This window comes from Corapipo altera, unplaced genomic scaffold, assembly GCF_003945725.1.
Source record: "Corapipo altera isolate COAL_440 unplaced genomic scaffold, ASM394572v1 23, whole genome shotgun sequence".
Taxonomy (NCBI): Eukaryota; Metazoa; Chordata; class Aves; order Passeriformes; family Pipridae; genus Corapipo; species Corapipo altera.
The window spans coordinates 22,352,279-22,379,033 of record NW_020884878.1 but is presented as its reverse complement, the minus strand read 5'-3'; the positions used below and the strand labels follow the sequence as shown (position 1 = coordinate 22,379,033).

The 26,755-nt window shown below is 37.4% G+C and overlaps 1 protein-coding gene across 15 annotated transcripts in view; it reads left to right on the top strand.

The window, feature by feature from the left end:
• The window catches only part of AKAP6 (A-kinase anchoring protein 6), a 274,869-nt gene that overhangs the window by 84,286 nt on the left and 163,828 nt on the right, over positions 1-26,755 (top strand). For 14 of the 15 annotated variants that reach the window (XM_027638234.1, XM_027638231.1, XM_027638225.1 and 11 more), the window contains 2 exons: positions 2,155-2,406; positions 6,415-8,199. In XM_027638234.1, coding sequence (XP_027494035.1) covers positions 2,155-2,406; positions 6,415-8,199 — 2,037 coding nt within the window. Of the gene's footprint in view, positions 1-953; positions 1,045-2,154; positions 2,407-6,414; positions 8,200-26,755 lie in introns of those variants that run through there. The other variant, XM_027638240.1, reaches the window with a different exon arrangement.

Here is a 26,755-nt window from a genome sequence, read left to right as displayed (position 1 = left end):
TCAGCACGTACCTGTGTATGGGAACCTGGAAAATACTGAAAATTTGTTTTTGCAGTTTGGCACATCCTTAAGCTCATTCACATAAATAGCCTAAATGAAGAGATATTAAGTATTTTTCTGTAGATTGTACCTAATTAAAAAAACTGCAGTTACTGGGCAACAATTTATTTTTTTATCCCTGGAATGAAAATTAAACTGCATTATGGCCAAGAGGAAAAAGAGACTGACAATCTTGAAGAACTGAATGCAAATTCAGTCAAACTAATTCACTAGAAATATTCTTTCAAACATTTGAAACAACGTAGAATTACAGCTGTGTTTTTCAGTCAAGTTGTAGTTGGATGAATGGACAATAATAACTAAATGGATAATAATAACTTTTTCCAAGGCCTGGAAAATATTTTGCTAAGAGTTTTAGCTTTCTCTGTGTATCTGTAGAATTAGATGAGCATACTAATCTAGTAAGTAGAGCATCTATTTGCTCACCTGAAAGCGTGTGGATATTTGAATGCCTGAGCACTTGCAGCCCTAGATGTTGGCAGAGGAAGCTGTGTGTATTGTACTTGCAAATGTGGATTCTGGTTGTTACAGCAAGGGAGCTGAGGAGATACTGCCTTTCTCTCATGGCAGTCCCAACGCTCTGCTCATTGAAACTCCAAACTTTTGTGCTCATCTGGCATTTCTGAGAACTGCTCCTGCAGGGAACTTGATGTAAATGTCAGTGCTTTGTTAAAATGAGTAAGTACCAATTGCACTCAATGATAGTAGCGAATATTGTGCTATCTGTTGTACAGAATTATTTAATATTATCTAGATATTTAATTTTGGTTTAATTTGTTACATACGTACAATTACATAAGCAATAATTTGTCTTTACTTTCAGACTGAAGATGCCAAATCTGAACTGATAGAAATCAGTGTACACTATTATTATTTTATAAATAATGAGATTTACTGATTTTCCTGTTATGCTATCGCTGTATGAAACCACAAGAGTACCATCAGAGACTGCTTCATTGTAATAAAGTTTCATTATTCATTGTAGTAAGTCTTCATGGTAATCATTTTCTCATTTTTATTGATGTATATAAAAAGGATATTTCTGAAGGTATGAATTAAATTTATACATTTTTAAGAAATAGGTGTTGTATTTAAATATACTATTAAGTCACCTTTAAATATATGCCAGAGATCTAGGAAAAAAGGCCTTAGGATCCAGTATTAGTTTTTTTCAGTGTTTTAATCAAAATTTCCTTACTTGTTTATAACAGGCTTTTTACACATAGTTTTCAAACAGAATTGTTACAAAGCAGTGTTGTTTGCTCAATAGCATATGCCTAAATATTCTTTAGTATTGTGATTTATCCTTTCACAAAGAAAATTAAGAATAGTTTGAAATGATTTTACTCTGTATTCAGCACAGTTTAGCAATCAGTAACATTAATTGTTAAATTTGGAGGATACCATCCCATCAAAACCTTAGTTTTATATCCTGGTAACTTTTCTCTTTTCTCCTTTCCTAACACAATTGTTCATATCTTCTCTGTTTTCTCTTTTTCTCCTTTTCCATCAATCTTCTTCAGTTCAGTTTTAAGCCCAGGACAAGACTATGCAAACCTTAAAGCCCTTAAAGCCCTCTCACTCCTGCAGTCAGCAATGAGTCACAGAAATAGCTTATTCACAATGACTTTTGCGCTACTTGGTTATAGAGGCTAGAGTAAATGAATTTTATTGATGATGGCACAGACCAGATTCTTCGCATTTCAACTGGTGTGCATGTGTGTGGAGCAGAGACAGAGACAGCCCATGGCAATATTATCACTTTCATTCTTATTGCTGTCTTCTAGAATGTCACCTTATGGTGTTAGTTTTCTGCTTCTGATTCATGTGATCTTGTTGTGCCATCCTTCTTTACTGTATGCTGTCTCTGCACTTACTGAGCAGTATTGAGAACAGACAGCTGCTGGTTCAGTTGCTGTAGCATTGCCATGAATTAAAAAAAATAAAAGATATTTTAATTAATGTATTAATTACAGTATCTTTCCTCTATGAAATAATCTATTCAGCATTTAATTAAAAGTACATGAAAAGCAGAACTGATCCATGAAAGGACCATGCCTGTAGGTAAATGTCTACTTTATTTTTCCATTACAGGATATTTGTGAAGATATATCCGATCATGTTGAACAAATTCATGCTCTGCTAGAGACTGAGTTTTCCCTGAAGCTTCTGTCTTACTCTGTCAATGTGATAGTCGATATCCATACAGTACAACTACTCTGGCACCAGCTACGAGTTTCTGTTCTGGTTCTGAGAGAGCGTATTCTCCAGGGACTACAAGACGCCAATGGAAACTACACCAGGCAGACTGATATTCTGCAAGCATTTTCTGAAGAGACTAAGGAGGTATAATAACTAAATCCAATTTTGAGAATGTTGCACATTTAAAATTGCTAGGATGACAATTTTAAGGATGGCTTACTTATCTTCTAGATATTTTGCTAAGTTTGTTTTAAATGTCTTTGGCTGATATCTGTTCTTGTTGAACCAAATTAGTGCAAATTAATGTCAACTTTCAGAAATGTTGTGCTAGAGGCTAGGAATGTTTTCTCCTGATGGAAATATTTTTCGGAAAGGATTTCAAACACTTACAGGGGTTCATCTGTTCCAAAGTTTTTGGTTTGGTCACTCACGTATTTGAGGTTTATAGCCAATTTCCAGACTAGGTCTGCATTGCTTTATAGCAAGAGGATGGGCTTTAATTTGAGTGGCAATTCTGCAACGTGCCTTTAAACAGTCACACATTTTGTCTGAGAAACAACAATGCACAAATCATACATTGTTTACTCAACAGTATATCAAATTCACAAACATGTAAATGGTTTGTAAATCTGAGTTCATGTAACTAAAAAGTCTTTTCCTTTGAATTGATCATTACTAAATCAACTTACTTAGAAGGACACTACTGGCCTAATTTTTTAAACTTAAAGAAGATGCACAGTTTTAATTTTTATTTAGGTAATTAATGATTGATAGTATGTAGAAGATTTTTCATTTGATGAAAGTCCTAAGATTAAGATCAAATGCTTTTGTCAGGATTAGATGCATTTACAGAAAGAGACCTCTAGATCAGTGCAGTGAATTCTGTAACAACCTGTGTTACAGAGGAAGTCAGAAGTCCCCTAAAGATGTCCTGAATTTCATTATCACTCAAGTTCAAAGAGAATGTGCATATTTGTCTGCTTCTTGTTGGGTTTTATATTTGTCTTTGGAACAACAGGGTGTGTGCCAGAAATCAATGCTCAGAGATGCCCAGGCCCACCTTTCAGAGCTGCTCGTGATGCATATATACTTCAGATTCAGTTTCTGCTTTGCTGTTACTGGTAAACCTCTGTCAAGTCTGAAGGAAATCTACACTTGTCTTAATATCCAGACTGGTGAATTAGTGTGAAGTCATTATTTTATGACATGCGCAGAGTAATTTCAAGACATAAAGAAGGTGCAGATTCAAATACCAAGAAACAGGAAATGTTCCATCTGGATCTAATTATGACTACTATAGAAAACATCCCTCCAATGGAGTAGAGGACTGACTGGAAAAGGAAAGATTATTTTTCAATGGATAAAATATATGTTGCCAGATAGGCTTACATGGTAATATAAAAGATAAAATATCCTGACATCATTCCTTTTACCCACCCCAAATAAAACAAAAAGAATATTTGATAAAATTAATGGCTATCAATAGCAGGGATACAAAGTTGATTTAGAATTTCTGCCCTATTACTTAAATCAGTTCATAGAAATTGCTCTGCAGTTTCTAACTTTCAGGTATTTAAGCTTTTTATCAGGTATAGTGATAGCAGCTAACTGATGAACATAAATAAATAAATATAATGTAGAAACAATTATATCTACTCTTATTCACTTTTTTTTGATGTTTCTTCCCCCCCCCCATCCCTTCCCAGGCAGGACTACATTGTGGAACTAGTGAGTGCCTCATGATACAAATATTTTCTGTTAAGGATTTTCATGCATAGGTGAATCAGGAGTCTGAGCAAACCTAGAAAACTTTACCCATATGGATTCCTTGGAGAATCATTTCGCTAATTTTCAGTACACCTTTGGGATTATGAACCAGGAATGGCAGTTTATTTTTCCTCCTAAGACTGAGAAATCATCTGATTTAAATTTACAGAAGGAAACTTTCACACACAACAAAGACTTCTATTTTGGAGTTCACTAGAGTAGAACACTTAAAAGTGCAGAAAAGATAAAAAAATAAATGTGAAAACTAAGCAAAGGTACGAGGATGATACAAAAGTTAAACCTCCAGATAAGGAAGTTCCTATGCTGCTCATTCGTAGAAGCTGAGAGTGCAGGTAGAAATGTGTGGAGAAGGGCCATGTATGTAGACCCACATCTCATAGCTCAGCTAGCAGAGAATGTTTTGAACTGATGCAGAGACAGGATGCTGAGCCAGATGGAAATTTGATCTGAACAAATTTCAGATGCTATGCTTTTCTGTAGTTCATGAACCTATAATTTCACAAAATGTTTGGATCACTCCTTAAGTCCATTGACTTCTGTGTGATGCTGAAGAGCAGCTTTGGCTGCCAGCGTTAACTGAGGAGTTCCCTAGAAGAAGTGAACTGCCAAGGTTTCTTTTGTGTTCAGTCTCATCACGTTAATATTCGCTCTAAGTTCCCAGACTGCACAGTAGTCACAGTGCAACAGTCCCATCTGGGCTGTATTTACACTGTGGCTATAACCCCCATAAGTATGCACAAGCTGTCCTCGACATAATGAACAGGGATAACACTGGTAGACTAGCTACCAAAACACAAAAGTGTACAGCACAGGCTGTACTGGCTTGGTTAGATACCTAGCTCATTAACTGGGCAGGCAATAATTGTGCTTTAGGCTATCCCAGCGGTGCCACACTGAATAGGATGCCAGAAGGAAAGGGCACACAAAGCTTTTTGTCTTGGAGGAAATAAGAGGAAACAGTAAGGCAAGCTGTCTGCCATGATGGAGATGCAAAATTAAGAAAATAATTGTTTTAATAAAAAACTTTGGAGAATAGGGATTTTGAAGGACCACTTTTCCTTCAGGAATTACCCAGAGATGTTAAGAAAGAAAGAAAAATTAGTTCTGTGCAGCCTGAATTCTGTCCAGCTAAACCTAACCTGTGAGTTTTATTTTAGAATTGATAAAGCCAGGAAATGGGGAAAAGATCAGTAAAAGGCTATGTTAAAATACAGTAAATCCTGGTTCTCCAGCAGCTGGTAAAATCACAAAAGAAGTGCCTTACACCTTAAATATGTTCATTTGAAAGAGTAAAAAAAAGACAGACTTTTACTGCTTTAAATATAAATATAAGAAGGTATTGGAAAGAGCCTATAGACCTTTACAGGAAGCATTACTATGTGAAAAGGGAAAAAAAGAATTTAACTAAGTCATTCCTATTGGTAGCCATAGAAATAATTAAATTTAACATTTTTGTGAAATAAAAACAATAAAAATTTGGTAGTACTGGCATTAAATAATGCTCCTCTGAAGTACACATTTCAGACGCTGCTTGGAAAATAACCAAGCAAGATATTATTTTATTAATGTTAATAGACACACTTTTTCAAGAGACAAAGGAATGGATTTCATTATTCAGGAGAAATAAAGGCCTTTAGGGCCTTGGAAAGGGTTTTGATTTATATATGGTTTTAGAGTTTGTAATCTTTTCCTGAGATTAGAGGGAAAATGCACCTGTAATACTGATCATTGTTTAGTCATAATTTTCCTTAATAAATACAACTTCAAAATATAAATTTGACAGATTCATAGAAAATTCCCCTTTTAATTATGAACTGTTGACAATGTCCAATTTGTGACATAGGTTCTACATCTGGATGGAATGTGCTAAATAAAAGATATTTTCAGTGTCCAAACTTATGGTTGATAAATAACTTTCTAATCAATCTATTCTATAAATAATATTTTTAGCTGGAGGATTTTTTCTGGTTTTACTTTGAGTAATGGAAGGGGGGTTGATAGAGTACAAGGCTCAAACATTAGATGTTTGTAGAAGTTGGCAAAAAATAGCTTTCTTTTTTGAGATGATTCCTGTTCAGACCAAATCCAAGAGGTTTAGTGTGAGATGAAGAGATTATATGGTTATTGCACCTTCTTCAGGCATGGTGCTTAGGGTCCTCAAACTATGGATTTAGGCAGAATAGTGATACAGGTGTATAGTGGTACAGAGAATAATTCCGACATGAACTGATTGAGGATACTCAAGAGTTTGCTTAAAAAAATTGTTATGAAAACCAAAACTGGAAAGGAAAAACCAGTATACTGATTTAGGCATTAAATTTAGAATATATGAACATGAATTTCTCCCCTCTTTATATATTTCAGGATCGTCTTGACTCTTTAACTGAAGTTGATGATTCTGGGCAGTTAACCATCAAATGTTCTCAAAATTACTTGTCCCTGGATTGTGGTATTACTGCATTTGAACTATCTGACTATAGTCCTAGTGAGGATTTGCTTGGTGCTCTGGATGATATGACCTCCAGCCAAGGGAAAGCAAAATCATTTGAATCCTGGAACTATAGTGAGATGGATAAGGAATTTCCAGGACTTATCAGAAGTGTGGGTTTACTTGCAGTAGCTACTGATTCCATTGCTTCCCAGTGTAATGAAACATTAAAGGAGAAAGAAACCCATGTACCTCTTTCAGCCGAAGATGGAGAAGAAAGCAAAGACAAGAAAGCACCACATGATCTCTCACTAGCATCTCCTTCTGCGAATTCCTCTCTTTCTAAAGCACCTTGCTCTGAAAATGTTATTTTACCTACTGAGAGCAAGCCAGTTTCCACATCAAAGAATCCAGAATGCAGTCTTCCACAGCACACTGGTGAAAAAATCAAACACTCTCACTGTGAAACCTCAACTCCTAAGAGGTCCATAAGAGACTGCTTTAACTATAATGAAGACTCTCCTACGCAGCCTACACTGCCAAAAAGAGGTCTATTTCTGAAAGATGATGTGTTTAAAGATTGTATGGAAGCTAATGATTTAAAAAGGCAAATCTCTCAAATAGTCAAAAATGAAATGAGTAGAAGTACACCCTCATTGTTAGATCCACCAGACAGGTCCAAGCTTTGCCTAGCTTTACAGTCACCCTATACTAACAGTCCATTTGCAGTTAGTCAGTCATATGATTGCTTAAATAAAATAAGTGATAAAAATCTTGATTACACAATAAATAATCACTTTAAAGACAGTCCCATAATTCTAGGAAAGTCTGCTTTCTACACCTGTAAAGAAAAATCAAAGCACAAGAAGTGTCATGATGCTCCAGAGAAAGTGAAAGCTGGCAGAACACCTGGAAATATTTGTAAAACAGCTCCATCAACACAAGACAAAAAAGGACGATATTCTCTGCAGAATGGAATCACTCCTCATAACTCTCAGGCTCTGGAGGAGACAGAAACAGATTCTTCTGCATCATCAGATTCTTGTATCCAGAAAGATCCAAATGGGCAATCACAAGGTAAAACTGAGTCCTTTAGTTCACCAACACATAGCCAAAAGACTGCTTCTTCAGCTGGTTCTGAGCTTTCCAACTCATCCCCTCTTCTACTGACGAGAAAGAAAAATGAAAGCTTATCCTCTACAACACACTATATTCAAAAAACCAGGAAAGACAGTGAGGTGTGGTATGGATCTGATGAATATTTAGCACTTCCTTCACATCTCAAACAGACTGAAGTACTAGCTTTAAAACTAGAAAAATTGACCAAGTTGCTGCCCCAAAAGCCCAGAAGAGAAACCATTCAAAACATTGATGACTGGGAGCTCTCAGAAATGAACTCAGATTCAGAAATGTATCCAACATACCAGACAAAAAAGCACAAAAAAAGGGGTAGAATTTCACCCAGCTCTTCAAGTGATATAGTATCCTCCTTAGGTGACAGTATTGAATCTGGGCCTCTCAGTGATATTCCCTCTGATGAAGATCTTTGTATGCCTGTATCTTGCATTAAAAAATACACTGAAGAAAAGTCAGAAAGGACTGCTGTCACTCAGCCCGCTGGGAATGACAGTTCTGCTTCAAATAAATCAGCTTTAATTCATCAACTGATGCAAGATATACAACATCAAGAGAATTATGAAACCATATGGGAAAAAATTGAGGTAAGGCAATATTGTGTTATTTTGCTGTGTTCTTGGTAAGCCTGTATATGGAGAAGGAGCTGCGGGCAGGGATGTGGTTGCTTTCCTGTTTTCTTTCAATGTTGAAAGAAATGTCTCACCTAGTGACTTCTAGAAGTAGAGAAGAGCAGTGATTTTTATAATTACAATAGTCTGCAGTTGACTTTAACTAACTATACAGAATTTGCCTACATTATTTTACTTATACCAATGCCTTTAAACTTGGTAAAACATTTTTTTGTCAACAAAGCTGCTCTTTGCCAAGATTGGATACATAAGTTATTTTTGTATGAAGGGTAAGATAAACGTTAGAAAATCAGGAGTCTTTGTTGTACTTGAATGAAATTATACTATATATCATATTCCTATATTCCTAATTTAAAAGATTTGCTTTATTTCAAGAATAGGAATCTTGATTCCTGTCATATCATGTATAATAACAACATTTCTTTTTAATTAGTTCTCTTCCCTTGCAGTGATTTTTGTTTCATTTTTTTTTTCTGATGGGTTTGTCTTCCTGGCCTTTGTAGAGATCTCTTCAACTCAGAACATTTCATTCCCATCCTCAGTGAACTTTTAATTTTCAGGAAAGAAAGCTCCATCTCTATTAGATTTCAAAATCCTTTAGAATTCATAACACATGCATTAAAGGGTCATGTTGGCATCTGAATGCTAAATCTGGTGTCTGCATTAGCTTCTATGTTATCAAGTTCTCTACTAGCTTAGAAAAAAAAAGGACTAGTTTTATAATGCCAGTAAGTGTTTCTTATGAGGCATGATTTCTGTAACTTTTGGAGATATTGGAAGTATTATGACTAGTAGGAAAATAGTTGAGGTAGAGATGTTAAAGTCAGGGTAGAAAACACAAAAATAAATTCTTCTTAAACAAAGGAGATTGCAGCAGCTGTCAGCTCTAAAGGGCAGTGCTTAATGATTCAAGTTGTTCCCTCCATCTTCGAGACTGGGGTTCATCTTCCAGGATCTGATGAAAGAACCATCTTCACAACTGCAAGCTGTTTCTGTGCTTACGTTTGTGTAATGTTGAAAATTAGTCCAGCTGAAGCTGACAGATACAGAGCCCTTCATTCTGTGAAAGCAACAAAGCTCATCAGAGTTGCTTGTGAATACATAAGATGCTGTCTTTCAAATGACACTACAGGAGCCTGTTTAAGAATGGAATTGTTGAGTGTCTAGGGACCAGCTCCCTCCAACAGATGCTGACTAGCATCCCTTTGGCAAGAAACAGGTGGCAGAGAAACATTTTGTATCATCCTCTCAAATCATCAAGTTATTTTATCAAACTTTTTGAAAAGGTAATTCTCTTTTGAGGGGTCATCTGTCTTTCAGTGATTCCCTGCAGCTGCAGTTCAGTCCTGCTAGGATGCAGGAGTAAGGATCAGATGTAGCAACTGGCTGCAGCTGTAAATACCCACTTCCTCTCAATACCCATCATCTCCTCAGCTCCTCTGAAGAGTGGATTGAGCTTGTGATAGCAATTAAAGGTAGTTAGCTATTCTCTGGCCAGAGTAAATCCTTCTAGCTAGTGATTGAAGCTGCTGCTCATGTCCTTGAGGAACTTTGCTACTCCTGCCTACTTTTTGTACAATTTCTTAGTGTTTCTGGTTGTTATAAATATTTGGAAAACATTGATCATGGAGTTTGAAAATAATCTTATGAAGTATGTTGTGAGAAGGGATTCATAGTAAAAGGAGGTCTTCAAACAAAAAGAAGAGCAGATGCAAAGAGCACTGCTAGGAAGAGAGATAGCTCAATGTTCCATGCACTTAAAAGCAGAACACAAGAAAGTTTCATATTTATTTCATGCAGAAAGTTGTATGCTAGATACACTAAATGTGCTTCTTGAATTGTGAATAAAAATAATCAAATGAAAAAATTTGAAATATTTTGCAAAGTAATTATACTATTTTAAAGAAATGTAAGTTTTTCCTACACTACTTATTTACCTGAGTTTTTCCATTGATGCTCGTTATTAAATTGTCTGCTTGTAAGACTGGTTAAAACCCAATATTTCAATACAAGTGTTTTACCAAGGTAAATCCTGCCTCAGTAATAATATGGTCCCACGCTGAGGTACTTGAATTTGACAAAGTAATAAGAAAATAGAAAATTCCTCCCTTATGAGATGCTATGAAGTATTGTGCACAAAAAAAAAAAAAAATCTAACTAAAACTACCATACGTGTGTCACAATTGAGTCCTTTCTTTTGCTAGATCTCCTGTTTCATCATTCCCTAAGGCAAGCATCAAAAATGTGCCATTGCTTTTTCAATTTTTGTCATTTGGCATTTGCATTAATTCTGTTATTTAAGAAGATGTATCCAACTCAAAAAGGAGTTTCCTAGTTGCATGAATACCTGTCTCAGCAATAATTCAATACTGCTTTTGTTAGCAGTAGTTTCATGCAGAAGAAGTCAGATCAGAAATGTAAACTTAATTAAGGACAGAAGAAGATGCTTATTCTCATTAATAATCCAGTTGCACTGCTGCAAATGTCTAGCTTAATGTATTTTATCTATTAAATAGTAAAACAAAACTAAAATTTCTCAGTCTTTCATTTTGGGATAACAACATCTTAGAAAAAACTGGCAATCTCAAAGTCATTGCAAGTAATATTTTAGCTAGGTAATAGGACAAAAAAGGAAGTTTCAGCATTTTATTTTGATGAGAGTAATTTTGAATTAGTATAAATGTGATAATACCTTGATAGAAAACCATTTGTTGAATATATGCTAAATAATTTCTTTTAAGCCTTATTAGTTACAGAAAGGATAGTCATGGGCAGAAACATAAACTGTAGTTTTTGATATTTGCGAATTGTGCAGATGTCCTTACATGGGCATTATCATGCTCTTAATCTAGCTATCTGTCTACAAACAGAATCCTTCTTGACTGGCCCATTTGACAGTTTCTTGCTTTGCAATAAATACTGCATATTCTTGCCATATTTTGTCTTGCACTGCAGGTAACTCTTTGACACATGCTTCATGTGCCCTTAGTACTGGGCACCTTCATTCTGGGGTACAAAACAATTTCTGTGGCAGTTTCTCTGATGTTTCAGAAGTTACTTTTTGGAGTTAAATGTGAAACTGAGTGATACCAAATTCTGGATGTTCCTCTTATCGTTACAGTTCAGCTTTTAGGATTCAGATTAAGCTCTGTAGTTTCTATTGCACTAACTGAAAGGGGAAAAGATATAACAGCATCATTATCACAAATAACACCAACAGAGTTCTTTGCTATAAGAAGTTGGCCAATTATCACTTCTGATATGTAGCACTAGGACTTTGGAGTATCAGCTTCAGAATGCTTAAAGGTTTTCTTTCTGAAAGCAAGCTAAGTTGTCCTTAAAACCATATTTATAACTGGGTTTGTGTGTGTGTGTCCCATTTTCAGGTGCAACCTGAAAAATTGGAAATAAAAACCGATCTTGGGCTGAACTAATGACAATACATTTGCAATCATGTGAATAAAATATAATAACAATAAAATAACCTCAGGCAGTTTTATCTCCTTCTCCAGAAAGTGATATTAAATGGACTATAATGACACCTTATGATGTAATCTGTGGTCACTGATAATCCTGTCTGCTTGATTATTGAAGGCACTATTACAAAGAGTAGAAATATAACCATTTGCAAGACACTCCATTTAAGTGAAAATGTGTTTGCTTTGCAGGCCTCAAGGTTAATTCTGTGGAGCAAATTGCTGATTTTTTTACTGTTATATAGATTTATCACAGGCTCCTTTTCTGTAAGAGGCAGCTGAATTTCTTCTACAAGAAGAATTTGGTATCTGTTGATCCCATCTTTTTAGTTCATCACATTTCATAAATTTGCCCTCAAGTCCGTTTGCTCTATATTTTGTCTGGGGAGCCCAGTCAGTCTTGGTTACCCACCTCCTTAATGTGATAAGGGGATAAAATAATGCTGCTCTACATGTTTTTCAGCTGTCAGTTAGAGCATGCCCCAGGGAACTTGCAGCAAAGAGAAGGATACAAATTTTACTGCCTTCCAGGACCCAGGCAAGAAAACCCTCAGCCTCGTGTAACCATTTATCCCCGCTGAACCCCGGGTGTCTCAGTGGGGCAGAGATCTAAGACCCTTCTTTGACACTGGAGTAATGAGAAATTTCCTGTCTAGGAGGAACTAAGGATCAGTGCAGTATACTCGCTAGTGTGACAAATGGCTTGTATGTTGGGGTGGGAAAGATTTGCATAGGCTTAATGAATGAGGTACAAACTTATGTTGGAGATATGGCTGGGAGTCTATTTGGGTACTGGAGAAACAATTTGTTAAAAATAGTTGGAGAACTGATACAAAGTGGAAATAATTTGTTTAGATTGAAAGGGGACAGAGTTGCTTCTAGACAGAGAATTGCCAGAAAACACACCAGTACAGTTTAGGTAGAAGCTGGATTTCTTTAGGGGAAGAAAAGTTTTCTTGTGTTTGGAGGTGATTTTCATCATTAGGGGGAAAAGCTTGCATAAAAGACAAATGCGGTTCGAGCTGTGGGGCTAAAGTAGTGAAAAACTGATAGGAACTGATAATGCTGATGGAGCTTGGTAACAAAGGAAAACATGGAACTGAAATCAGTAATGGCAGAACAACTGGAAAAAGGAAAGAAAATCAACAGGGCACAGGACTGGCTTATTTTAGATTGCCAGATAAAGGATTTTTAAAGTGTTGTAGTGCTCCTTTCAGCTGTCTTACTTTCAATAGCTTAGTAGCAGTGCTTCTGACATTGACCCTGTTAAAATAAATGGATTGCATAGTTACCCTAACAGATAGTGAGCTTGCCAAAATCTGTTCATCTCTGAATCTTACTTATACTGCTTCATACAATTTAGATTGAAATACTGCTTTTGGTTGATGACCAGTTTATAAAAAATAGTAAGTGAAATAGGTATCAGATCCAGAAATTACTTGGCAACTCTGCAGTTTTCTCAGCAGTCCTGCTTCTTTGTGCAGCATAATTGAAAATGTCACTTCACATTTTGTACTGAGAATCAAGTTTGTGCTTTGTTGGTTTGAGTCTGATGATACTCCCCTGCTTCAAAAGCCCATCCCTCAGTTTTCAAACTGGTTAAACAATTATTAAGGAGTAATGTAGTATGCATATGGAACTTCCACTTTAATGCAGACAAATACAGTTTTACTAGAAGATGGTATTGAATTACAGTGAGCCCTCTGTTCCTTCAAAAGACTTAGTTCCTAACAGTTTGCTTGAATTTTAAACAGCTGCTCCAAGTACACTCACTTTTCTTTGGCATTTGCTTTACCACAAATAGTCTGAGTGAGTTTGTTACCAGCAATCTTTGCAAAACTCAGCAACTTCTATCTAAGATGTGCAAATTCTGAATTTGTAACTTTACATCTATAATTGACTGCAGGAATTAAGCTTCCTTAATGAAACACATCTATTGTGAAGCATATACTTGCTCAGAATGGTTTGACTTTCCAATGTAAAGACCTCAGAAAGATTTGGCAGTGAGTGGTTTTAGATCAGGGATATTTTACATTCAGTATTTGGCAAAGTCATTCCAAATGATTTGGGGGTTGAGGGAGGGAAGAGAGGGGGAAAGAGAGGGAGAGAAAGAGATAGAAAAAAACTCTGCTCCCAAATTATTTTAGTAGCGTTGATTTTAGGGTATGTCCTTACGAGTATTTAGAACTGGTTGTAGGGGATATGCCTACATCTAATATTTGGTTCACATCTGATGTGAGACCTTTGGCCAAAAAGCCTCACAATTCTCTCTCTTTGTGTACATAGTTGGATACCACATTTCAGCTCAGGGATGTCTACTAACAACTTGGATGAACTGAGGAACAGCTGCTTTTGCATAAATGTTTCTGTGAGCCCTCAGCTTCTATTCTAATGCAGTCACTCAAATCAATTTTAAATGATCATTGGCTTTACAACCCAGAGTCATGTCTTAATCATCTGTACCACAGCCTAGCCACAGACCTGTACTGGAGCCACCCATGATATTTATTTGTGAACTGGAAACTTTCTTGATATTGGTCAAGGATCTCTGGGTCTCTGCTAATAGGCTAAAGAGTGCAAAAGGATTGAAGACGAGAGAGGGAATGGTAAGACTGCAAGAAGCGGACGTCTTGCTCTCACTGTAGCAAAGGACAGGCATGAAGGTGAGCAGTGAGTGCCAGGCGACTCACCTGGATAGCCCACAGAGGCTCCAGATTCAACAGGGAAACAGCTGTAACTTGGACAACTAATCACTTGTGACTTCAAGAAGATCTTATGATACACTTCTTTCCATCAGTGCAGAGGCACTCTATCGTCTGTGATGGTTCAGAGCTTTCAGTTTTCTCATGAAGGTAGAGAAAGGCCCTCAGAAAATACTGAAGTAGGTTTGGAAGGTTACAAAACCCAGCCAAATTACCATTGGGAATTTTCTTTGGGGTGTGTGTGTGATGGTTTAAGAAGAATCTCTTGTGCTATTCAGGACTGGATCATCTATAACTGCTGTCCTACAGATGCTGATACTGGGGTGAGAGTTGTTTGTTTGTGAAGAGTTTGGAGGTAACTTCATATCTACCCTGTTAATTACTTAGTGCATTGATTTTATGGCTTCTTGAAGTGCTGCCATTATTAAACAGAAAACTATTAAATTTAAAATCATGGTTTCTAATATTACCTTAAATATGGTAAATATAGAGAGAATGCTCATTGCTTTATATTTTCATAGGGATATGCTTTTCACAATGTTTTAAGGTCTAGCTGTTCTGTTACATAATATACTTAGTCTCTGGGAGACTCATGTTTTATGTACCTTCTGTGAGGAAGTACAGGATATTCCAGAAGGATACCGTATTCCAAAATCACCATACTCTATTCTAAATATTTAATTTTTTAAATAATACATTGCTACTAATTTCCACCTAAATCAAATTCCAGTCTATCTACTGTTAACACATCATTGCCTTAAAAATGTGTACATGGTAGAGATGAGTCAGAGCGAGAGAAATGTTCAAAGGTCTAGAGAGGATTAACCTGAGAGGAAAGATCAAATCCACTTATATAAGATTATTGCATAACTTCTCAAAATCTGTTCCTATATTTTTTTTTTTTTTGTATATCTTTATATATTATGACAGCAACTAGTTTTCATTCCTCTATCCATTCTAGTATGTTATGATCAGGAATGAACCATTAAATCATGCTGACTCCTAAATCATTGTTGTCATCAATAGGCATCAGAGTGAATATAATTTGTAGTAATTATGTTTGGGAAACTGTCTCTCAGAGGCTTTATGTTTATGTAGGTGTTCTGTATTTATTTTGAAAGTAACTAGAAAGGCAAAAAATTGTTTTCTTGTCCTTACTTTAGGTGTTGGAGCAAAAATGATAATCCTCACAAACAGCTAAGCTGTCCTTAGCATATCAAACTGGAATTGTACTTGAATTTTCCTAAAGCATTAGTAAAGGCTTACTTTGAACACTGATTCACATTCAGGCCAAGTGAGATCTCCCAAATGAGACCTAGATTTGTCTCTGGTTTCCTTTGGCCAGTGTTTGGAATCTCTCCCAGCTAACACTGGGAGACAACAAGCAAGGAGATTTTTGGTAGTAGACAGTGTAGATGTTCAAGTCACAGTAACTTAACATTACTAAGTGCTTTTCCCCTGCTGGTGCCAGCATGTGACTATGTGAATGTTTCCTCGCTGTGCTATATAAGACTAAAGACACACAAGTTAATTTAAAATTCAACTGCTGCAGTATTAGCTGCCTAAAATTATCTCAGGTAAGCCCAAACTAGGGTCAGCTTTATCTATGCATTGCAGTACAAATCTCTTACAGCTTTGTTGAAGTACAGAAAACCAGGAAAAAAAAGTAGTAAATGTGTTAGACACAGCAAAGCTTCTGCAGTTAAAAAAAAATAAAATTAAAAAGAGGAATGAAAACAACTCCAGAGATTAGTTTTATTTTATTCTGTAAACCTATCCATATTTGTGGATAAAAAAGTAAGTTAGAATTAGGATCTAAAGAGGGTGTAAAGGAAGGCCTCCTAGAGACCACTAAAAAAAAAAAGCTATCTAAAACGGAAGATAGATGAATTAGGAAGCAAAAGAAAAGCAATTTATGGAGGAACTAATTGTGACAGCATTTCTTCGAAGACTGCAGGTGAACAGGAACCAAGTGCATAACAGGAGGCTAAATGAGGAAACTAGAGGAATAATAATGGAGTAAAGAGAAGAGGTGGTGAATCCTAATCTCTTATCACTCTTTGTCATATTTAGTGAATAGTGGCAATCACCATTTTTCTGTTTTAAAGTTCAGAAATCTTAACTGCAAAACAAGTTCATGGGTCAAAAAATTATAATATCTCTTGAGAGGTGACAGACTTGACCTCTTCTAACCAATTAACCTTGAAAAATAAGAAATACTGAATTAAATGTTCTGTCTTTGAGGGGGAATCGTGGTCATTATATCTTAAGTCATGTCAGTGATACAGAAGAGGTCAATATATTTAGCACTTACCCACAAGCAAACAGCATGTGTTCTATTTTAGTAAAAAGTGTTTTTTTCCTTCTTTTTTGAAAACTCTTAGACGTGGTGATATATTGCCCTCTTGAGGCCATAACTTGTTCCTGCACTTATTTTACTGATGGCTTTATTTCCTTCTCAAATGCCCCACACAACTTCACAAATGTTGTTGTTAGAAATTCAGAGAATAAATAAATCACAACCTAGAAAATTTCCTCCTTATCAATATCTTTTTTACTTTAGTTTAGTCTCCAACAGTTTTTTGCTATGTGTTTTATCCCAACAAATTTAATGCTGAAATAGTTTTGATTAAAAAAAATAGCATGTGTATTTCAACTATTGAACTTTTAAAAAATAAAACCTACTTGTGCACTTCTAAAGAATTTGTAAAATATATTTAAAAAAATCCTTTCCTCTGCAAAACATTTAGAGATGCTATCTCCCCACAAATATAACTGCCATTTTTATTATTATTTAGTGAACTACAGTTATATAATTTAAACAAGAAGTGTTTATTTCTGATTTGGGACCACCAGGTCAAGAATAGAGTAGCTTGCTTTCTTTCTTTATGTCTTACTGGCTGATTGACTGAAAGTGTTATGTAAAAAATAATGAATTTACCTTTTATTTGTAAGGCACTGAAAAACCCATGGAATTAATTTTGTACTGTGGAGTAAAGGTATAAAATTTGCCTGTTTTCATTCTTCTAATGTGATTTAGTATTTTTTTTGGTAAAACATAACATCTTTGGAACTTCAGAGAGAGTAGTTTAATTGACATAATGCCTCTGATTTCAGGCTACAGGAGCAACCATGGTATGTGCATATCGTGTGCCTTTCAAGGCATTAAATGCTTGGGGAATGAGGTTTGTTTCTAGCAACTATGAGATAAAAGAGTAAAGAAATTTTTGGACAGTTAGGGGAGGTACTGGCATGGCTCAAATAGAGCGTCCTCCAGTGCCCAGAGCACGTGCAAGATAGCAGCTGACCATCAGCTGGAAATAGCAGCTGCACAAGAGAGTTCCACCCCCAGTCCACTCTCTGAAGCCCAAATACTCAGGGTATGCAAACCAAGGAATGATGGTCATCCATAACAGTCTATTTTTCAGGGCAGAATAAAGCTTTTTATTAATCTATTACAGAGGTCATTATATGGAAAAAATTGCAAATGAAGATTAGTTTGTCTTTTGGATGCAGTTCATCTCATAATCAATACTTACATTAGCTGTAAAACAATCTGAAAATAAGGTATGTTGCCAACACAACATTTAAAATAATTAAATGAAGAGGCAATGCAGTACTTCCAAGTACCCTTACATCACTGTAGGTTGCTTCAACATCCATAGTTATAATGGCAGCATGTTTAGAGAAAGCACATCAGACAACTAGCTTCACTGAAAATTAACATCCTAATTACAGACTTACATTATCCATAGAGTTGGATCAAGGTTGCTGTATACCAAATATTTCATACTGAAAGCGAACAGTCCTTATCAGGAGATTTGATTTTAGGTTTCCCAGTAGAATAAATAATAAATTGGTACTTATGAACACGAGGTCCTGAACTAACTTCTACATTTTCTATTCTAGCTTAGAGTTGTTCAGAATGCACCAAAAAAAAAAAAAAAAAAAAGGAAAGAAAAAAAAGGAAAGAAAAAAAAGGAAATTTGGGACTGTGAAGTAGATGTGAATTTACTGCAGCTTTGTGACACTATCCTTTATACAGGATATAGCAATTCTTGTTGGTGCCTGGCATTTTTACCAAAGACAAGACTCTCTCCTGTGCTGTGCTCAGGGTCCCTCCAGGATCCAGACACTCCTTCCAGCTGCTGCTGCAGAAATAAAGTTCCCCTTTGTGGGAGATATTGGCATCATCTTTCTTGGCCCAAGCAGATTTATTTGCTCTTCTTGTCCTTTTCTTGATACATCACTGGCCACAAATTTCTGTAGATGTTCTTGCTTCTTGGTTTAATGAGTAAAACAAGAATATGTGACCTAAGAACATTCACATATCTTAGCTGATCTCCACATATGGCAAATCTGTGACTTAGAAAGGGTCATAAAGCATTAGTGAAAAAGGCTTCAGTTTAGAATATTTGATACTGTGATGCATAAGAGAAAACTTGTCCTGCATTAGAAGATGTTTTGGGCATCTGTCTTTATTTCCTAGCTGCTACTTAGGCCTCCTGAATTTTATGTAGAGAAGAAATGACTCAGAAAAAAAGTTATTTTAAGAGGAGGGAGAGTTTCTGTGAAACATGACCAATAACAGGCATTGCTCTTTGTGAATACATATATTTTCAGAAACCATATGCTCAGTCCTAGTAGGATGATGAACTTTGAAGACTAGATTTGTATGAACATTCAGAAGTTTGAATATTACTCATCTCACTCAATATCATGGTTGCTGACTGTTCCACTTTTAAGTCTCAGAGCTTCTGCTGGCTTATTTTATTGCCAAAGACCCAAAGAACATCACACTTTTTTTTTTTTGACTACATATAAATAGCTAACTTGTTCTTTTCTTGTGTTTCCTCCTCCTCCACTTTCCTCCTGGTTTATGCCCCATTTTCTTATATTCTGTTCTTCCTTGCTATTTCTGTCTCATTTTCAGCATTCTTGGTATCTTTCAGCTCACAGGTTTCTCTTTTCTGCTGCTTATACTATTCACTCCATAGTTTCAATATTGTTTCCTCGGGAAACTTTTTCCAGTGAACCTCAAAAATTTCTCCCAGACTAGGGATGCTGAATGAGTTCAGTGCTAGAAACATTTTAACACAGATTCACATTGCAGAGGTTCTCTGACAAAAGCCAGTACTGATTAGAACAGTGGAAAATGTTTGCTTCTTTAACCCATATCTGTGTGCCTGCATAACCCCGCGGTGGAGAAGCTTACCCGTGTATGAGGGGTGCGTTTTGGGTAGTGTCCCTCCCACTGCCTGGAGACGATGCTGTTGCTCAGCGGCGCTGGCAGGTGTCGCAAGCCACCTCCACCAGAGGGCTCGCACCCGCTGTCCTGCCTTGAAAATAACTAGAATTCAAACTAGTAGGCATGATAACCTGGGAGGCAGATAAGAAAAATTATTGTCTGTAATCCAGAATGTGAATGCATATGTAAGATTTTTCCATACCAAGAAGGATATGCTCATTTACTTACTATCTCAATCCCTGGGAGTGCTTTGAACCTCACACTGCTTCCGAGGCACAGTGCTGGCCTCCCAGATTTTCTCAGCCTGAACTCTGTCCTCACCTGAATAAATGCAGGAGGCCTAAAACTTTGTCTGGCCCTATACCAGTTAACATTACTTGTCAGGTGTGAAGCATGGCCATGTCAGCATGAGGAGAGGCCAGCAGCCATTCTGTATGCTTGGCGGCACTGCCATTGGAGTAGTTGGCATTTCTGGAGGTTTACAACCAGCCCATACTGCTGTTCAGTTCATACCAGTGAATTTTTTAAATGACGAATGAATCAGATGTTCTTGCCTTTCTCATACTGTCTCTCTGTCAGTCCTCCCTACTCTTGAACCCTTGCAAAGTCACAATGACACTGGCTTTTCCTACACTGCTATATGACATTCCTATGCACAGCTCTCTTGGCCTCAGGGCTACGTGGATCTCTCCAGCAGTGTGCTTCCAGCCCATGGATTTTGCTGCTGTGGTTTTGGGTGTTCGGTGATCCTCCAAAAGACTGGGGGAAATGCTACTGGTAGTGTTGGAAGCTAGTCTGCTAATCTAAGAATATATATCTTAGGAACAGGTTTTAGAAAGCATTTGGCTTACTTTTCCTGTTATCCATCTTAGCCTCACAGTCAATCTGCTGGTACTTAGTATCTTTTTTAGATCTGGCAAGTTTCAAGCAAGAGGAGGCCTTGTGGTAATTTTATCAAACAGAAAGTAGACCTTCATCTTGAGCCAAAAGTAAGTCAAGGCACAGGGTAAAGAAACAACTACGTGGTAAGGTTTAAGTATCTACAGAGATACATTTAGGAATGATTCTTAATATGCACGGTAGCATAACCTGCTCTTTGTCTAGAAGCAGAAAAAATGTCAACAGTCCCATCTGGGCAGTGAATTTTTTATTGCAGAGTTGGGTTCACTGTCTTCAAATCTGGTTGTTTATAATGGATTGAAAAGTAACACTTCACTTGTTTCTCTGTATCATGCTTTTAAAGCCTATCCTGCCTTTATGGTTCTGTCTCTTTTACCTGGAAGGCTTTAGGAAACTGAGAAATTAAAAATATTTTTGGCTATTCCTGCTTTAGTCAGAATAGAGTATGGAAAAATAGCTTGGACTCTAAACCTAGGAAAAGTAATTAGCCAGGGACCATCCTGTGGTTATGGAACTTTCTGCTCTGTAACCATATAAATCATAGCCAATTCAATAGATGCCCATTAGGGAAAATGCATTCAATTTCTAATTCTGTGTGTGGTAGTTGGGCACAAAGCCTAGAGGGGGAACTCATGAAAGATTTGTGTAATTTAACAGTTTTAAAAATACTTAACTAGACAGTATATAGTAGAAGAAGTGTCTTTACATGGATGTCATCTAAGAAAAGTATTTGATCTTTATCTTTTCCCAGTTTGGAAGGAACATTTAAGTCACATATTCTCATAGACTAGGCTTATTGAATAAATGTGTTACTTTTTTAGCAGAAAGCTGCTAAGTACTATTTCTGAATTGTTTATGAATACATCCTGGATTGCATGTTAAGTATTTCCATCCTACTGATGTGTTTGGCCAGTTGTATGTTTCTGTGAGGCCATTGCCTGCCACAGAATTTTGACAATATCACACAAAGGATATTTTCCATTGTGGCATCTTGATTCCTTGGGGATCGTAATATCTGTATTGCTAATGGTTTTACTGTTGCCTCTGGCTCTACCTCCAATTAAATTGACTGTGGCAGTTTGTTGCAGCCTCATCCTCTTGAGTACCTGGATTTCTTTGACTTACCTTTGCCCATGAAGAAAGTGCACTTTTATCCTTTTGAAAATAAAGTCCATGGGCAGGAATGTGTTCCTCCTGAGACTAATATGCAAGTCCTTTTGTGGTTAGACAAAGGGTTTTCTTAATGCATTCTGTGATAGAAGTGCCCTTAGAGCCAGCCCATCCTTGTACACAGACCCCTCTGTGAGCTCAGTCTTTTTGTAAATCGGGAACAAACTTTACAACACTGTCTGCTTGCAACAAAATTGGACATTCATTTTTAAGCACACAGCCTCATAACCAATTCTTTTAAGAAGAGAACTCCCTTTGTGTAATAAAAGGTAAGGTGGTGATGAAAAAGGTCTGGGGTAGTGATTTAACAAACAGTCTTGTCTGGTGCTTCCACACTGAGGTTTGTGGAACACAGTAGACTTTTCACCATCACTCTTAGCTATCATGGCAAATAATTTTAGTGTGTTTGCATTTAATAGTTTGGCACATTGCTTTTATTCTGATTTTATTCTTGCTTCAAGTCATTAGAAAGGCTTTGTACTTTTACAAATGCAGTGACCAGAAGTGTCTTAAGTATAAGCCCACATACATGTTAAATGAAAATGTTAGACTAACAGTGGTGTTAAAACTGCACATCAAAAAATTACAAGCCAAAAAATATTGAAATAAATTTGTTACCTGTGCCATATAGGCACAGTAAATCTTGGAGTTTTTTCCATAAAAAGCAAACCCAAATTTGATCTAGGATGAGTGCCAGAAATTTTTTCATAATGGTAGAATGTAGTTGCTTCCTCTGTTTTATGGTATAATTTTGGCAATGTTAATGTCAATATATGAACTTCCTTAAATGCATATATCCAAATTCCTCATCTAAAGGAATCTCACATCAAAAATCTACTAAAGACATCTAAGATTCTGCTGCTTTTAGTGTAGCAACAAAAAATAAAGTTGCATTTTTTAATATAAGTTCCATGTTCTCACATTCAATTTTTTGGTAACCCTTAATGTGCTTTCAGACTAAAGCTCAAAACTATAGAAATGAGGTTCAGTTTGCTTCCTTTCTAAATGTGGTCTAATAAAAGCTGGACTTGTAAAGTGATAGGTGCAACTGAGATGGAAACTTCCTCTTTTCCCATTCCATTCAATTAATGAAAGCTGAACTTCAAAGTCTAAATGAGATCATTTGAAGTGCTAAAATTATCGAACACCGGAACTGTTTACTTTCCTATCTGACCCAGGAAAAAGAGAGATCTCGTAATGTAAAAGTAAAATTAAACCACTGAACTGAAGTTAGGAAACTTTAAAAGTTCTAGTGCAAGAAGTGGTGTTAACCTAGTTGAGAGGCATTTGTGCATAATTTTAAGTGACTCCCTTGATCGTCAAAACATCCTTTTTATGACTGTGACAGTAAAAGCTTTTCTGAGAGCTCTTAGTTGTGTGCTTCTCAGAAAACTGCAATCCAATGAGAATATGTCTGAGCAACACCACTGACAAGCTATGAGAATATGCACTGCTATCATCAGGGGCTAGAGCTTTTCTATAGTATCATAAGCACTTATGTTGTTATCACTAGTTTTGTAGTTGTTACCAGAAGTTTTTTAGTTGGTCAACTGCTTGTTGTTTTGCTGACAGCCTATAATATTTCTCCTGGGCTCTACTTGGTCTTTTTAAACCATGAGCACGTAGCTAGGGGTCAGTGGATACTAAAACTTATTTGATTGACTTGGTTGATGGCAGTAAGCAGCAAACTGCTGCTGCAAACTAGGAAGTTGAAAGTTAATGCATATGTATTTCTAAAGAATTATGGTCTTTGGCCAGAGATAGGGTGAGCTTCTGAAGTTCAATGGGGAAGTATAGGAGGGGACTGTGGAAGCTGGAGAGTGGAAGGGGAGCGAGGAATTCCTGGGCCATGCCAAAAGGCGTTAGTGGGCAGCAGGTAGTGAGCAGTGAGGTTTGCTGTAGTCATCATGAGTAGGGAGGAATATCTAAACAGAATCCAGGAAAACAGGAAAAAGGCACAAACTACTTGGGTTGCCAAAGGCTGCCTATTTTTGTGTTTATTTAAACTAATTTTTGTGACACACACTTGTGATAAACAGAACACACACACACAGTCCTATTAAATGTAGCGAATTGCACGTGAGACTTATTCATCTGTCCACCTCCATAGGCCTTGCCCCCATGCTCCAGGGTTCCTTACACTGGTGGCACACCACCACAGCTGCTCTTCTGCTCTGTTATCCCACATGCCAGATGCAACCAGCCTGCCTAACCCAAGGTCCTTTGCACAGCTGTACTGAGTGTAGGGAGCCCTGCAGCCCTGTGCAGCAGGTGGGGGATCTGTATCTTTTGTATGCCCTTACATTCAATAGAACAACGGTAGGAGGCACATTTCCAGGTACACACTTTCTCAGCCCATACTTTCTCATAGGCCCTTTGGCCTCTGAACTGATCCATCCCTGCCCTTTTTGAGTGACTCAGCAAGTGAATTCTCATCCCTGTGGTTCAAAAAAATTTAAATGCTCTGGTCATTAATGAGGAAGTCTCAGGATATTTAGTTAAATACAATAAAATTTATTTTTAATACTTCATTTAATTAATTAATTCCTTAAATGTATAGAACAATTGAATTAAGTGTATTTTCATTCTATGAGTTATGGTCTCCCCCCCCCCCGCCCCCCAATACTTAGAGTTGTCTGTCTTTTTCATTCTTATCCATCCAGAGAAAATAGAATTAGATCACGAAAAAAAATTTGTATGTGCCAAATTTCAAATGAAGCCATTTTTGCTCCAGATTTTTCTCAGAGATGTGTGATCAGGACTTTCTTTTTCCCCGTAGGAAAATCTGTAAAATTGTCATGAAATAAAATGGAAAGCTGAAGGTTTTAAAGGTTAATGTGTGTGCTATGGGAAGAGCTTTATCATTATTTGCAAACTTTATCACAGAGATTGCTGCAAATCATCCAATAACGATCCAGAAACAATTGTTTCAGTACTAAGTAGCATAGAATAAGAATAGCTTTATGCTGTAAGAGCCCTAGTTTTCTTAAGATCTAGCTTGCTAGCACAGTGCAGAACTATTACATGTGCAAAACGGAATGAGCTGGTCAAAAGGCAGAGACTGGATTACATTGGTGTTTCTTTTTTTCTCTTCTGCTCCCCTCTTTTCTCTCTGAGGAATTCTTGTACAGTAATTTTTAGCTTCAGCGTAGCCAACTATGAGCTTTCAACTTCCAAGAAGTTTTGATGGAAAACACAATAGTTTCCTGTTAATTTCTACCAAAGTATGAGTTGGGTAGATTTTACAGTATTTTCATTATGAGTGTGATACTGTGATATCAGACTCTTAACTAGTATAAATCAGCATAGATTCACCAAAGTTATTCCTGTTAAATTCTTTCCCATCTTAAGAATAATGCAGGAAAAATATCTAGAGAAAGAAAAACATAATCTCAGTCAGAAAAATCAGAAAGGTAAGTATGTAGAAGAGGATGTAACGTGTTTTCATTGGTATCTTATTAAATGAAGAGGAAAAAAAAAGAAAAATATCCTGTATTGGTTAGAATTTGTCATCCTGTGAATTTATTTCATTCACTGAGTACTCCTGGATTTGGATTTAGGATCATATGTTAAGCCTCATTCTTTTTTTTTTTTTTTTAATATAATTTATCTTGTAAACTGTTTTTAAAGCATAGTTTCGTGCTCTGTCAGCGTCTCACAATAGATTTTCTGTATTGTAAGACAATGTTTTTTCCCCATTATTTTTTAGACCTTATTTTATGTTAACCTTTTATTTAAAATGTATATTCTGGGAAATATTTGAGATTATAAGAAAAAGAACTATTCTAATGCTGTTTGTGTCCCTGACTTCATGTACATGATTAATTTTATTCTAATTAACTAGGCCATCTTGATTACACAGAAATAGCTCTGTGTTGGTCAATCTGTGGAGGGGCAGTGGCCCTTCAGTCAAGGGATAAGTTATGTTTTGGACTTCCCTTCTATTATCAGACTTGAGGAGATTAAAGAGCCGGATTTATATTTGTGACAGGGCTACATGGACCACCAGTACTGGAGATGCTCCTTCTCTCCATGTGAGCTAGCAGGCGGCCTTATTCCTGGCCTTGGCTGCCCAGGCCAGTCGGGCCGGCCAGGCAGGGTCGTTTGTACTGGCCCCAATCTCAGAGCCTGCAGGTAACTGCACCTTGACCGAAAGTCAAAGGCGAGAAGGGGAAGTTCAGGACCCAGAGCAAAGGCAGCCCGGTCCGTCAAACCCGAGCCGCTGCGGTCAGTAGTGGTCACAGAGGTTTCAATTTCCGAGCCCGAGCTGCCTCCCTGCAGGGCAGGGGTCAGCCGCGAAACTGGCGGCTGGGCGATAAAGGCCGCTCCTTCCTTTCTCACTGGCATCAGGCTATTCAAATAAATAGGATGCAATCCTGGGCATTGCTATGAGAAAAAGAAAAACCTCGGGGCATTGTTTTGATCGCTAATTCACGGCGAATGAAGTAGGACCTGCATTGCTGAGATTTAATGTCACGTACAATTTGATAAAAAAATGATTTTCTATTTCGCACGCTCTCTAACAGCCTAAACCGGACCGCCTGTCATTTCCGCTCCGATGTTCGCACAGGGATGTCCCATGTTTGGTTTCTCTCCCGCGGTTCCCGGGCCCGCACGAGGGGTGGCGCCGGCAGGTGGCGCTGTGGGCCCAGGCACGGCGCGCGCGCGGGCGGGCGGCGCTCCCTCCGCTGGCGGCCCCGCATGGCCCAGGCTCCCCTTCCTTGCGCGGCCCGGGCTCCCCTTCCCTTCCCTCCCCTTCCTTCCCCCGGCCCTCCGCTGTTTTCGGTTTCTACAGATGTGCTCTTTTGAATGGTTTCAATAAAATTTTATTGCCGTAATTTGAAAAATAGTGGAATTATTCTGATTTGTGCAGCCTGGCAGAGGAGAGCCCGCCGGGGCTGGCCGCGCACGGTGCTCCCCGTTCCGCGGGCTCCCCTCGGGCATCGTGTACCCCACCGCGATTCCAACGTGCCAGGTGGCATTGGAACTGAAGCTTGCAGCCTTTCCTTCCCCCC